The sequence below is a fragment of the Dipodomys ordii genome, unplaced genomic scaffold (genome assembly GCF_000151885.1).
Source record: "Dipodomys ordii isolate 6190 unplaced genomic scaffold, Dord_2.0 Scaffold1, whole genome shotgun sequence".
NCBI classification, from domain to species: Eukaryota; Metazoa; Chordata; class Mammalia; order Rodentia; family Heteromyidae; genus Dipodomys; species Dipodomys ordii.
Window position 1 is genome coordinate 21,831,533 of NW_012267217.1, and position 12,767 is coordinate 21,844,299.

General features: G+C 43.3%; 1 protein-coding gene across 1 annotated transcript in view; it reads left to right on the plus strand.

Annotated features, from left to right (window-relative positions):
* The first annotated feature begins 1,729 nt into the window (after positions 1-1,729).
* Positions 1,730-12,767, plus strand: part of Tnfsf11 (tumor necrosis factor (ligand) superfamily, member 11) — a 33,032-nt gene continuing 21,994 nt past the window's right edge. Inside the window, exons 1-2 of the mRNA XM_013032764.1 lie at positions 1,730-2,115; positions 10,113-10,277. Of these exons, the coding sequence (XP_012888218.1) occupies positions 1,885-2,115; positions 10,113-10,277 (396 nt within the window). The 5' untranslated portion in view covers positions 1,730-1,884. The remainder of the gene's footprint in view (positions 2,116-10,112; positions 10,278-12,767) is intronic.

Here is a 12,767-nt window from a genome sequence, read left to right on the forward strand (position 1 = left end):
TTTCTGTGCTGGAGTTTGAAAAATTATTTCCTTTCCCTATCAACAGCATTTTAAAATTGGAACAGATCATTTCATTTGCATCGTACCATTTCTTTAGTGTCCAGGGTCTCACTATATAGTTCAAGTTGACCTCCAACTTGAGATCTTCCTGCCTCAGATTCTCCAGTGCTGATTACAGTGTGCAACCATGCCAGCAAAATGACCCAAAATCCATTTTCCATGTTCAAATAGCTCAACTCAATCACTCTTCAACATGTAAGGAGATGTACCCATTCTATTTAGAAGATATGCTTTAGTAACTCAGAGATGTGTCACTTGTGATAAATGTGGTGCCCATTAGAAGTGGCCATTAGAGAACTGGGCAGAAATAGGATGCAAACAAAGTATAATTAAAAAGGAGGGCATGGCCAGACGCTGGTGGCTCATGCTTGTGATCCTAGCTACTCAGAAGGCTGAGATCTGAGGTGGAGGTATGGCTCCAGTGGGAGATTGCCAGTCTTGAAAAAGCCCAAGGACCCCCCCCACACACACACACATGGAGGAAACATCATCAGTTTTATATGTGTTTAAAATTAGACAGCCCTCCTCCTCCTCCTCCTCCTTTACTATAGATATATATATAGTATACTATATATATAGTATATATATATAGTATATATATACTATATATAGTATATATATACAGTATATATATAGTATACTATATATATATATGTATATATCTTTACTATATATATAGTAAAGATAATGTACAGGGGGTTACAGTTACATGAGTAAGGTAATGAGTACATTTTCTTCTTTCGTTCGTTCTTTCTTTCTTTTTCTTTCTTCTTCCTCTTCCTCTGCTCCTCCTTCTCCTCCTCCTCCTCTTCCATCTTCTCTTCCTTCTTCTTCCCTCTCTGTCTCTGTCTCTCCTTGCTGGCATTAAGGAATGCTGAGCTTATCGTTTGGCCCCTCCACCTCTCATGACTTGTTGAGCCTCCTTGGGTGCTGGCTTCTCTTCTGGATGGACTTGCATAGCCCTCTGATCTTCCTCTGCCCATCTCCTTCCTTCCCTCTCTCCTCCTTGGCAGTCAGCTGTCTCTAGGTTGACCACTGCTGTGGACACTCACACTCTGCCTCCCTAAAGCCACTTTGAAAAGATGCAAAAGCAGGGATTTGCAAAGGGAGTTCAGAAATTTACCAAGTCACCACAGACAGGGGATTCACATCTGGAACCAGACGGAGAGGACAAACTTTTAAGATGGATGAGAGGTCTCCTCGGTGAAGTTTTGGAAGGAGAGGATTGGAAGGGTCCTGGAGTGGTCCCCAAACCTAACTTTCTGGATCCCGGCTGGGGGGTGGGCGGGGGGGTGGTGGATGAGCACTTCTGTGAGGGACATGCAGGTGGCCATTCGGGTCCTCTGCCACGCCCTCGTCTGCATCCTCCACAGCCCACCACCAACATCCCAGGAGAGGCCTCTGAGGGTGGGCAGAGCCTGGAAGCACCGGTCGCACCCACAGCCTCGTCTTTGGAGGCCCCCACGGGGACGGGTGGGGGGAGGAGGGTTTTGGTAAGAGTGAGGGAAGGAGGGAGGGCGAGAGGAAGGAAGCGGGGCAAGAGGTGGGAGTGGAAGAGGCAGCCTCGCCGGGGCTGATTGGCTCTGGAGCCAGCCCTGCCGATGTGGTTTATAAGAGTTGAGGCTGCCCAGGGCGCCCCTGCCCGCTCGGTCACCCGCGCGCCCCGGGAGCCACGGCCGGGCATCCAGCAAGCTCTCCACGTCTAGGCCCCGCCTGGCCCCGAGTCCGCTCCGCGGCGGCTGCTTTGGAGCTGGCTGAGGACCTCGGAGTAAAAGGAGGGAACCGCAGAGCCAGGAGAGCGCCCGGAGTAGCGGGCCAAGCGTCATGCGCCGAGCTAGCCGAGATTACAGCAAATACCTGCGAGGCTCAGAGGAGATGGGTAGCTGCGGATCCGGCGCCCCGCACGAGGCTCCCCTGCACCCCGCGCCGCCTCCCGCGCCCGCCGCGCCGCCCCCGTCCCACGCGGCCTCCCGGTCCATGTTCGTGGCGCTCCTGGGGCTGGGGCTGGGCCAGGTGGTGTGCAGCGTGGCTCTGTTCCTGTACTTCCGCGCGCAGGTGAGTGGCCGCTCCTCCAGGGCGCGCCCGCCTCGTTCTTCCCGCGCGCGCAGGCGCGAGACGAGGGTCGCGGCCTCCCAGACCTTGCCCATTGGGGAAGGGGCAGTGAGTTGGAGAGAGGGAGCTGGCGGAGGGGGGAGTGGGGGGGGGCTCGGACACGGTCACTGTGGGGCGCTCTCATCGGAGGCTTGAGGTCTGCGCACATGCGCTTCCCCCTGGCGCGCAGCAGCGGCTGGGCACATCTGGGCAGCTGATGGGGTTTGAACATACCTCCCCCACCACACACACACACCTGGAAACTATACTAGCCTCTCTCACTAGGAGTTAAGATTTGAGCAACTTTTAATTGAGTTGGGGAAAAAGGTGTGCGCCTTCCCAGGGGGCCATGGACAAGAGATCTTTTCCTTCCCTCCTGCCACCTGGTGATTCCCAGGGTTGGAATGGCTTTACAAGGACGCTCAGGTTCAAGGTGCTAGAGAGGTGCACGGGGCCCGTGTCCCGATATCCAAATGGGCAGAATGGGATAGCCCTAATTGAGATGCCCCTCCATGGTCTGTGGTACTCTGCATTGGACTACATCATGAGCCTGACAGCAAGCAATGAGGTGGGTGGAGGAAGGAAGCAAGGGTGTGTGTGTGTGTGTGTGTGTGTGTGTGTTTGTGATGGCATAGCCTTGCTGCTGCAATCTAGCCAGCAACCGACCTTTGAAGAGGCCTTACCCCGAAGGCTCAGTACTGCAGGGAGATGGCAGAAAGGAAGGGGTGAAGTGGTAACATTATGCTTTCTTGGTGGTTTGTGCTCTTGTGTTTTCTTGGAAATTGCAGAGCAGTTGGTTGGATTCATTCGAATCTTCTCGTCTGGTGTTGTAAACGCTTTCTCAGAGGAAGTGGGGGTGCTGACTGTGCGTTTTTTATGGGAAAAGAAAGTTGGGTTTGGACTTCATGGGTTTTCAGATTCAAAGGTGATTACTAAACCAAGCTGGATGCCTTAAACTGTGGCATGGCTTCCAACACATGGGTTTTTAACATGTGCCAAGTCTTGATTTCTACTTTTAATCATAGGTTCTTTTTTGGGGGGTTTAATATTCATTATCCACAAATTTGCATCTTATATTATTGGTGTGGTTTTCTCCTAAAGGAAAAGTAGCAATGATATGAATCCTACTTCAGAAAATTGTATTATTAGTAGTCATAACCTTACCTGTTGAAAGGATAATATTTGAATGGTTTATTTGCAACCTGAATTACACAAGTCCACGTGAAAGTGACTCCACTTTTTTTTTCTTTCACTGGTGAACTTGGCAGTCAAGAAGGAATGGCTTATCCATTTTCCCATCCAGCATCTTGCTAACAACCCTTGCTTGCACGTGATGCTTGTAAGTGGTGTGAGATAGGACTTACGAATCACTATTCAATACCTGTGTGAAGTCCAGTTGACAAGGGGGTCATTATTGATCTAATTCTTGGTCCAAGGAACAAGCAGTATTCACGACCGAAGAGGCATTTCTCTACCTTTGATCGTTTCTAACATTTGGGGCATGACATTTTCCTAGCAGTCATAGTGACATGAGGATTCTGTGTAGAAAGAGCAGCAGGGGTTGAATAAGTTCAAGGGACCACGAAAGCGTAGCTTGCCAGGAAGGATGCGAGGGAAATTGGCACAGCCATTGCAGGCAAGTGACCAGCCGGGATCTGGTTACAGTTGTTCAGCTTCCTTGAACAGTAGGGATGGGCCAGATGCCTGTCCCTCTGTTGTCACCTCCCATCACATAGCAGTCTAGGTGGCAGAGGAATAAAAATGAGACACTGAAAATACAAATCTCTCCAAGGTAAACAAGAAGGTTTTCATTTACAGAATTTAATGCCATCTGAGTTTTGAGTGCCATTTTCCTAACTGTCATGATATTGGGTTTCTCTAAGATTTTGTGCCAAGTGTTATAATCACTATTCTGAAACCAATTCTGTACTCTGTGAGTGTGTATGGGGGGTGTGGGTACTGAGGCTTGAACTCAGGCCTTGTGTTCTTGCTTAGCTTTTTTGCTCTAAGTCAGTACTCTATCACTTAAGCCATACCTCCACTTCCAATATTTTGCTGGTTGTTTGGAGATAAAAGTCCCTTGGATTTGTTTGCAGAGGCTGGCTTTGAATTGAGATTTTCAGATTTCAGCCTTATGAGTAGCTGGTATGGCAGGTGTGAGCCACCAGTGCCTGGCTTGTATTGCATTTTTAAAAAGGTCATCTAAGAGTAGCGGGCTCATCTGAATGTACCAGTAGATCTGAGTGAATTTTAAGAGTGTGGTATCTACATTTACTACCTAAAGGAATGCTCATCATTTAGAGATACATTCTGAACCAGTAGCAAATGAAACACCAGGATGTCTGGTATTTGTTTCATGGTCTATGGAGTAAATAAATGCTGCTTATAGATGAAGCAAATTTCCTCTTGGATTGGAAATTGCAGAAGCCAGGCTATGAACATGTGAGGCTCTGTCTTCAATACTTTCCATCTTTATATGTTTGGAAGGCTCTCTTTCACAGTTCTAATTAAGAAGATTCGATTGGGCTAGTCACTGATTTAATATTTTTGCTTTTATTGATTCCTTTGAATGAGATCTTGGTGCCAATTAACAGAGGTGTTTGGAAAATTGTGGATCCAAGTACTTAGGTTTCTGAGTGCATTTGAATGAGAATAAAATCATGAAGCACTAGGGGACATGTTCACAATTCTAATTTAAAGAAAAGAACTAGCCAGCTACCTGTGGCTTATTGCTTGTAATCCTAGCTACTCAGGTGCCTGAAATCTGAGGATCTTGGTTTGAACTTAGCTCTGTTAGGAAAGTCCATGAGATTCTTTGCTCCAATAACTTCCTATCCCCCTCCCCCCCAACCCCCCCCCAGAAGTACAGCTGTGGCTCAAGTACTAGCATGCTATACTTGAGTATTTAAACTCAGGCCCTGAGTTTAAACCCCAGGATTGGCACACACACACACACACACACACACACACACATGTATAAACACATACATACAAGAGCTTCTTTTAGAGTCAGTTTTACCCTTATAGTTTAAAGGTGGGGGAAAAACTATGCAAATTTATAAGGAAAAATTATTCAGTGTATTCAAAAAAATGCCTGGAGTAGTGTAAAAATTATGGTGACTTAATTTTTTTTTTTACTTTCAACTCGTGTTTAAGCTGGGCATGGTAGTACATACTTGTAATCCCAGACCTCACAAGGCAGAGGCAGTAGGATTGAAAGCTTGAGGTCAGACTGGGTTACAGAACCAATCTGAGGCTACCTTGGGCTACACAGTGAGAACCTATCTGGGGAGTCAGGGTGGGGGAGGGGAAGAGTCCACTGGTTTTGAATAATTCACAATGAACTTTGTGGATGTTTCAGATTGGCTGTGCTCAGATTTTTCTTTCTTTCTTTTTTAAAATGTATGTACTAGACCCTTTGTAGATTTGCCAAAGTGAAAATAACATGTGGCTTGTGCTATATATTTAACCACATAGTACTCATACTTTGGTTTGCAAAGGAAAGGAAAAAAAAAACTTTCTAAAAACGTGCTTGTAAAATGTGTGTGTGTGTGTGTTTAACGTCTGTGCAACCACACTCAAAGGGGGAAGGTTCATCTCTAAGATAAGCTTTTCAAGCTCTGTTCCCTTTTAACTCCTTCCCTTAACCTCCCAGCATGCCCCTGCCCACCCTGGGTGCTCTTTACCTAGGACAGCAGCCACTGCTGAGAATCTGAAAGGAGGCGCCTGGGCCAGATAAGGAAGTAGGGCAATGGAGCATCCTGCCTCACTCAATCTGCCAAAGGTTCTGTGTGGAGGATGGCGTATTAAATAAAAACATTCCTTTCACAGCTACTCCCTGACCTGAGGAAAATGCACTTTTAGAGTGTGTGTGTGTGTGTGTGTGTGTGTGTGTGTGTGTGCCAGTTGTAGGGTTTGAACTCAGGTCCTTGTACTTACTAGGCAGATAATCTTTCCACTTAGCAATGGCTCTAGCAAATAAATGTATTATAAAGTCAATTTAAAAAATCAGGTATTCAGGATTGCCTAGGTACAACGAATTCATTTGGGAATCAGCATGGCTGTCATCTATGTGGAACTTGAGTTTTCAGCTGGCTGTAGTTTTCACAAAGACAGGGTCTGCCTAGTGTATTTAATTGACCTAAGGGGCCTTTCAAATGACTTGCAACACTGCACCAAAGCCCACTTTTAATTTATGGCTATGTACATTATCCTCTCAAAAGATAAAATAGCAGTCATGCAACTCCTCTACACAGACTGCGGTGTGCTGAGAAACAAGTTGTTGGGTGAGAGACACACTCATTGGGTGGCCTGGATGCTGGTTGAAACTCCAGCAGCAGTTTTGCCCTAGCCCTGTGGTGTGTTGGCCTCATTTACTTGTGAGTGTGTTTAGTATCATACGCCCCAGCCCCTCTCAAGCTTCCGTATTGGCTTTTCTCCTGGGCACTAGAGTGAAAACATGTGGTCATAAGTTACACATCTATATCCAAGCTGAGTATGGTGGTTTATGCCTGTAATCCCAGAAGATCATGAGTTCCAGGTCAGTCTGAGCTATGTAGAGAGATTTTGTTTAAAAGGCAAACCACCGAGGATCAATAGCTATGCACATATGACCATATAAAATGATGTTAATCTAAATGAACTCCAAGATATGGAAACAAGAGGTTTGTTGTTGTTGTTTTTAATGTACTGTGTGAAGATATTTCTTTTTTTGCCCCCTTGGTTTATCCCCTGTTGTCACAATTGTATATACGTTTATCTGATTTGGGGAAAAGAAGGGGGACAACAAAATGGTGAGACCAAGGACAAAGGGTGAACCAATGCAACAGCGATACTCATAAGACACTATATTGAAAATGAACTTTACAACTTGGTGGAGCGGAGGGGAGAGGATAGGGAAGGGAAGGGGGAGATAATGAGGGGGGGTAACACTGTTCAACAAGCAATGTACTCATTTCCATATGTATGTATCCATAATCCCTCTGTACATTGCCTTTACAATAAAATTATATAGCAAACAACTCCCACCCAAACCAAAAAAACAAAACAAACACACACACTGAGAGAGACAGAGACAGAGAGAGACAGAGAGATGGAGAGAGAGAGAGGAAAAAGTCAGAAAGAAAAAGAAAGTCTATGTCATCCAATCATGGGTTCTTTGAGGGAATAAACAGTTGATAAAGTTGAAAACATATTTGAGCTCTAACCAGTGGCTCTCAACTGCATTTTTGAACAACTTTAGGGAAGATGCAACCACTGGACCTGTGTTAGGGGTCCCAATAAAGCCATTCCCAATAAGGGGAATGAATGAGGTCTGGGCATAGTCATTTTTAAGAGAAGGGACAAGATATTTGCATTCTACTTCTTTCTATCAAACCATGAACTAGGATGAACTGTTTCTGTAACTTTTGTACTACTTACTGATAATTGTGAAATGATATGAAAACTTGTGTCCTGGGAAATTGAGTCATTTTCATAGCATATTATCAATATGGACTTTAAAGCAGTATCTTTCAAACAGTTACATGTTTGAAAACCACCTTGGCTTTAGTTAAAATGCAGCTTCCCTGGCAGTGTGCCAGGGTAGAGCCAAAGATGCTGCTTTTTATTGTTTTTGTCATACTAGGAATTGAACTCGGGGTCTAGTTGTGCTAGGCAAGCCCTCTACACTTGAACCATACCCTTAGTGCCTTTGGGTTTTGCCTTTGAAACGCTCTCCTGCTACATTTTTGCTGGCTGCCCACAAACTTGCCATTCTCCTGCTCCTGTCTCTGGAGAAGCTAGGATTGCAGGTATGCCTATCATGCCTGGCTCCAGATTTGAGAACATGTGTTTCTGTCATGCTCCTAGTGAGCCCATGTAGCTGTTGGTGCTTAACTGCACTGTGAGCATTGACATTGTATGTTCCTGCTGCTTCTGTTAGATAGCTCTTAGTTTCTCAGCATGAGTCAAGCTTAGTCAGTGCTGGAGTTCCTAGGCTTTTTCTCACTAGTTGTATTGTCCTCTTTGCTCAGCTCTTATCTAGGCATGAGCCAGCTCTGGCCTTTGCATGATAATACTTGGCTGAAGTCTGAACCCAATGGGCCTTCCCTCAGATGCCCTGCTTTTCTGGTTTTGTGGGGTTACTTATAGGCTTAGTGACACTTTGTCTTCCCTCCCTCCTTTCCTTCCTTCCTTCCTTCCTTCCTTCCTTCCTTCCTCGTGACTGAGTGCTGTCCTATAAACAGTCATATAGTCTGACTCATACTAATTATTCTCAAAAATATGGATTGCACATAGATTTGCCATGGTGATATCTCCCCCATGCTTATAGATTATTGTTGCATTTAAAAGCTTAGCACAATACAAGGGAGTGGTATAGTGGATGCATGTTTGTTAAAGGCTATCACTCCATTTTCAGTTTCAAGTATAGCTAAGGTACTTTCTAATTTATTGCTGATGGTTGGTTGATAAATCTGCACAATTTCCTGATTATGTTTCAAAATCTAATTAAATCAAGAAGAGAATTCTTATTAAGTTGGATTGAGCTCTAGTTAATATAAGCTTATCAAGGCTTTTCTTTCATATTTCTTTTATTTTCTATATTTTTAGTGTCTTTAAATAGTCATGCAGAGGTGTTTCAAGCGAACATGTTAGTTTATGAGTACAATGCATCTAGATCAATGATCAATGTCACCCCTTTTGTTATTTTTTGACTAGGGTCTACTATTAAGTAAATACATGGGAAATACATAGAATTTCTGATAATAAGGACAGGTCAAACTATTACGATTCAGGCAACTGAGAGATAATTATCACTTCCATTTCCTTGGTGGTTGAAACTAGTGCAAAGACTGCCAAGCCCCAAAGCAGCCAACAGACCAAATCCGTGAGGCAGTGACTAGAGACAGACACTTGTTTTTGGCTCCTGCTTTAACCTGGCGATCAGCTAATAATACCAGAGGGGATTTGGGGTAGGAGAGTCCCTTCCTTCCATCCCCAGCACTTGTTGTATGGTCTACTTCTGCAGCCCTCCCCACTCCAGTGTGATGTAAATGTTACCTACACATGTCCAGACACCTTCTGATGGATGGACCACTCCAAACCAAGAAACGTGGATGAAGGGTTCAGCTAAGAGAAATTGCACAGGAACTAGGAAATGGATTTTTCTCTCCTTTGTTTGGTTGATTAAAATACTCACTGAAGTCAAGTGCAGGTGGCTCACGCCTGTAATCCTAGCTACTCAGGAAGCTGAGATCCGAGAGTCCTGGTTCTAAGCCAGCATGACTAGGAAAGCCCTTGAGATTTGTATCTCCAATTAAGCACCAAAAAAGCTAGAAGTGGAGTGGTAGCTCAAAATGGTAGAGTGCTAGCCTTGAGCAGAAATGCTCAGGGACAGTCTCCAGGCCCTGAATTCAAGTCCCAGGACCAGCACACACACACACACACACACACACACACACACACACACACACACACACACACACTTCATCGAGGAAAAGAAAAGGGTAAGCCACACACAGTTTAAAGATGATGTTAACTTTGCCTTATTTATGTAGCTTCATGTTCTAAAACCTCCAGGTGAGCTGCAGGATACCACCTGGCCCAATGAATAGAGATAAACCTTTTTCTCTGTCTGTATGGACTGATTACATGTGATTTCCTTGATGGTATCTCTTGTCTCTTACTTCACTGTTGTTAGACAATTTTGAGAAGAACCCTGTGAGTCACATGTATACATTTCTCTTGAAGATCTACCAGGGATATGCCTGATATTGTGGGTGACAGTCAGCTCCTCATCAAAATAAATTAGAAGCCAATGTTTTCATCAACCAGAGGGTAATCATATTAACTGTGAATCACCAGGGACATAAAAACTCTTCTAAGAATAAACATTTTTATTCTCACCATTTTTCATTCAATAGCAGACTAATTAACAATAGCCACTCTCATTTTCTTTTCTGTTTTTTTTTCCTTTTCAGATGGATCCTAATAGAATAGCAGAAGATAGCACTGAGTGCATTTATAGAATTTTTAGACTTCATGAAAATGATATGCAAGACACAAGTGTGGAGAGTGAAGACACTAGGTTAATACCGGATTCGTGCAGGAGAATTAGACAGGCTTTTCAAGGAGCTGTACAAAAGGTAAGTCAAGGGCCCTTGCTGACACTACAGTTCTCAAATATTAAAATTTACTAAGTGCTATTCACTGTTCTTTTTCTTTTAATAATATGCAAAAAAGAGTGCTTTGAAGAGATTAGCAAAATCTTCTGATGGTGGTGGTAGTGATTTATTATGACACCGAGAGACATTCATGCAAATTCTTTTCTTTCTAAGAGGAGGGATGTACATTAACGCTTGGAAGGAGTTCAAGGGTAGCTTGTGCTTAGTACATGGATCAGTTTGTTCACTGGAGTTGCTTGGCTTAGGTTCCCAGGGCTTTCTGGTAGGTATTTCTTTTACATTTGCCTTTGCTTTTGGTTCACTGTGAGCAGGGCTCTGATGAGAAGCAGTTGAAGTGGCCCTCTGTTGTCTTGTGTGGTGAGGAGGTAAACATGCAGGCCAGGAAGTGATGTTTGCAGAGTTGGAAGTTATGTGTCTGTGCTCTCACATTTGGGAGCGTGAGTTGACTGAGAGGAGATGGGGGACACACAAGACCAAGGGCTTTCCTTAACCCATAGCTTAACTGAGATAACTCTGTAGACACTGCTTATCTTGTTTTCCTGAATTTAGCCACCTGGGAATTCTGCAGCCTTAGAATTAGTGTACTTACTGACTCCCAAGAATTAGGTAGAACCCAAATGCAAGGTAGCTGTTGCATTTTTGATACTGCTTGTCCATAGGTCTGCATCTGTGTACCCACTTATCTCCCCAAACGTCTACTCTGCCACTCCCTGGATTAGCTCTTATCATTCAGAGTAAATCTGGAAGTTCTCAAACCTTTAAATCTTAAGTTTCTTAAGATTTAATAACTAAATCTTAAATTTAATTCTATTACATTTATTTAAATTATTTATTTAAATGAATTCTATCAAATTCTATTAAAAAGTCACATAAAGTATAACATATTTTTAAAAGAGGGTGGGGCTAGGAAGTTGGCTCAGTAGTAGAGTGCTTGCTTTGCATGCATGAGGCCCTGCATTTGATTCCTCAGCACCACATAAGTGGAAAAAAACCAGAAGTGGCGCTGTAACTCAAGTGGTAGAACACTAGCCTTGAGCTGAAGAGCTGAGGGACAGTGCCCAGGCCCAGAGTTCAGGCCCTACTACCAACAACAACGATAAATAAATAAATTAATAAACAAATTAATTAATTAATAAAAGAGGGTGTCAGAGCCAGGTGCTGGTGGCTCTGTAATCTTAGCTACTCAGGAAGCTGAGGTCTGAGGATCGAGTTTGGAGTTTCAACTCTAACCATGGTAAGAAAGTAAAGTCAATGCTATAATTAATCTCCAATTAATCTGACTCCAATAAAGATGGAAGTGGAGGTGTAGCTCAAGTGCTAGAGTACTAGCCTTGAGCACAAGAGCTCCGGGAAGCACACAGATTCTGAGTTAAGCCCCAGGACTAGCACCAAAAAATAAGTAAAATAAAACACAACAACACACAAAAAAGAGGGTGTTAGTCAGAGGTAGAGGATGAGAGGTGAATCTGTTTTATAAAACTAAAAATAAATATAACACCTATCAAGTTGAGATTTGCTATTTTTGGGGGGGGTTAAATTTAGGCACCATTTTCCAGCTTATTTCATTATTTCATACATCACTAAGGAAGAACCATCATCAGATTTTATTGGTATCTTCCTTTTGGAGAAACTACAGTGAGAATTGTACATCATAGAATCGATAAAGTACATATTATTGTAATATGTATAAAAGAACAAGTACATCTGAAAAAAATGTTTTGTTATAATTAATATGTGGTTGCTTAGCTTTATTAGTAAGTGTGTAAATTTGGGCTTAAATTCACTGACTATTTTATATTAGATGATAGCCTTCAAGCTATACCACAGTCATTTTGCTGATCTAGTCATTGCTATGTTCTGTTTTATATGCATGGTTTTTGTTTTTGTTTTACCCCATTTGTGAAGCTTATCTCTTCAATACTGAGTACTACAAATGACCATTTACATGTGCTAGGGCTAATCCATTACTTCAAGACTGAATCTCTTAAGATAATGTGGGTTAGGTAAATGATTGGGTACTAATTTTCTGTTTATATTGGCCCATATTGAATCGTATAAAATGAAGAGATAAAAGTTTAATGAGCGCTGGGAAGGTGGCTCAGTGGTAGAGTGCTTGCCTTGCATGTATGAGGCCCTGGGTTCAATTCCTCAGCACCACATAAGCAAAAAGAAAAAAGCCGGAAGTGGCGCTTGGCTCAAGTGGTAGAGCGCTAGCCTTTAGCTGAAGAGCTGAGGGACAGTGCCCAGGCCCAGAGTTCAGGCCCCACGACTGGACCCCCCCCCCCAAAAAAAGTTTAATGACATTGATACTTCAGTTCTTCAAAAGTATCTTTTGAGTAAGCTAAATTCGAAAATGCATTATTAGTGAGAACCAACACTATTTTTAATACCATTTATAATGTAAGAATTGTTATCTCTTTGCTGGCCTAAAAAGAAAAAAAATATATTATC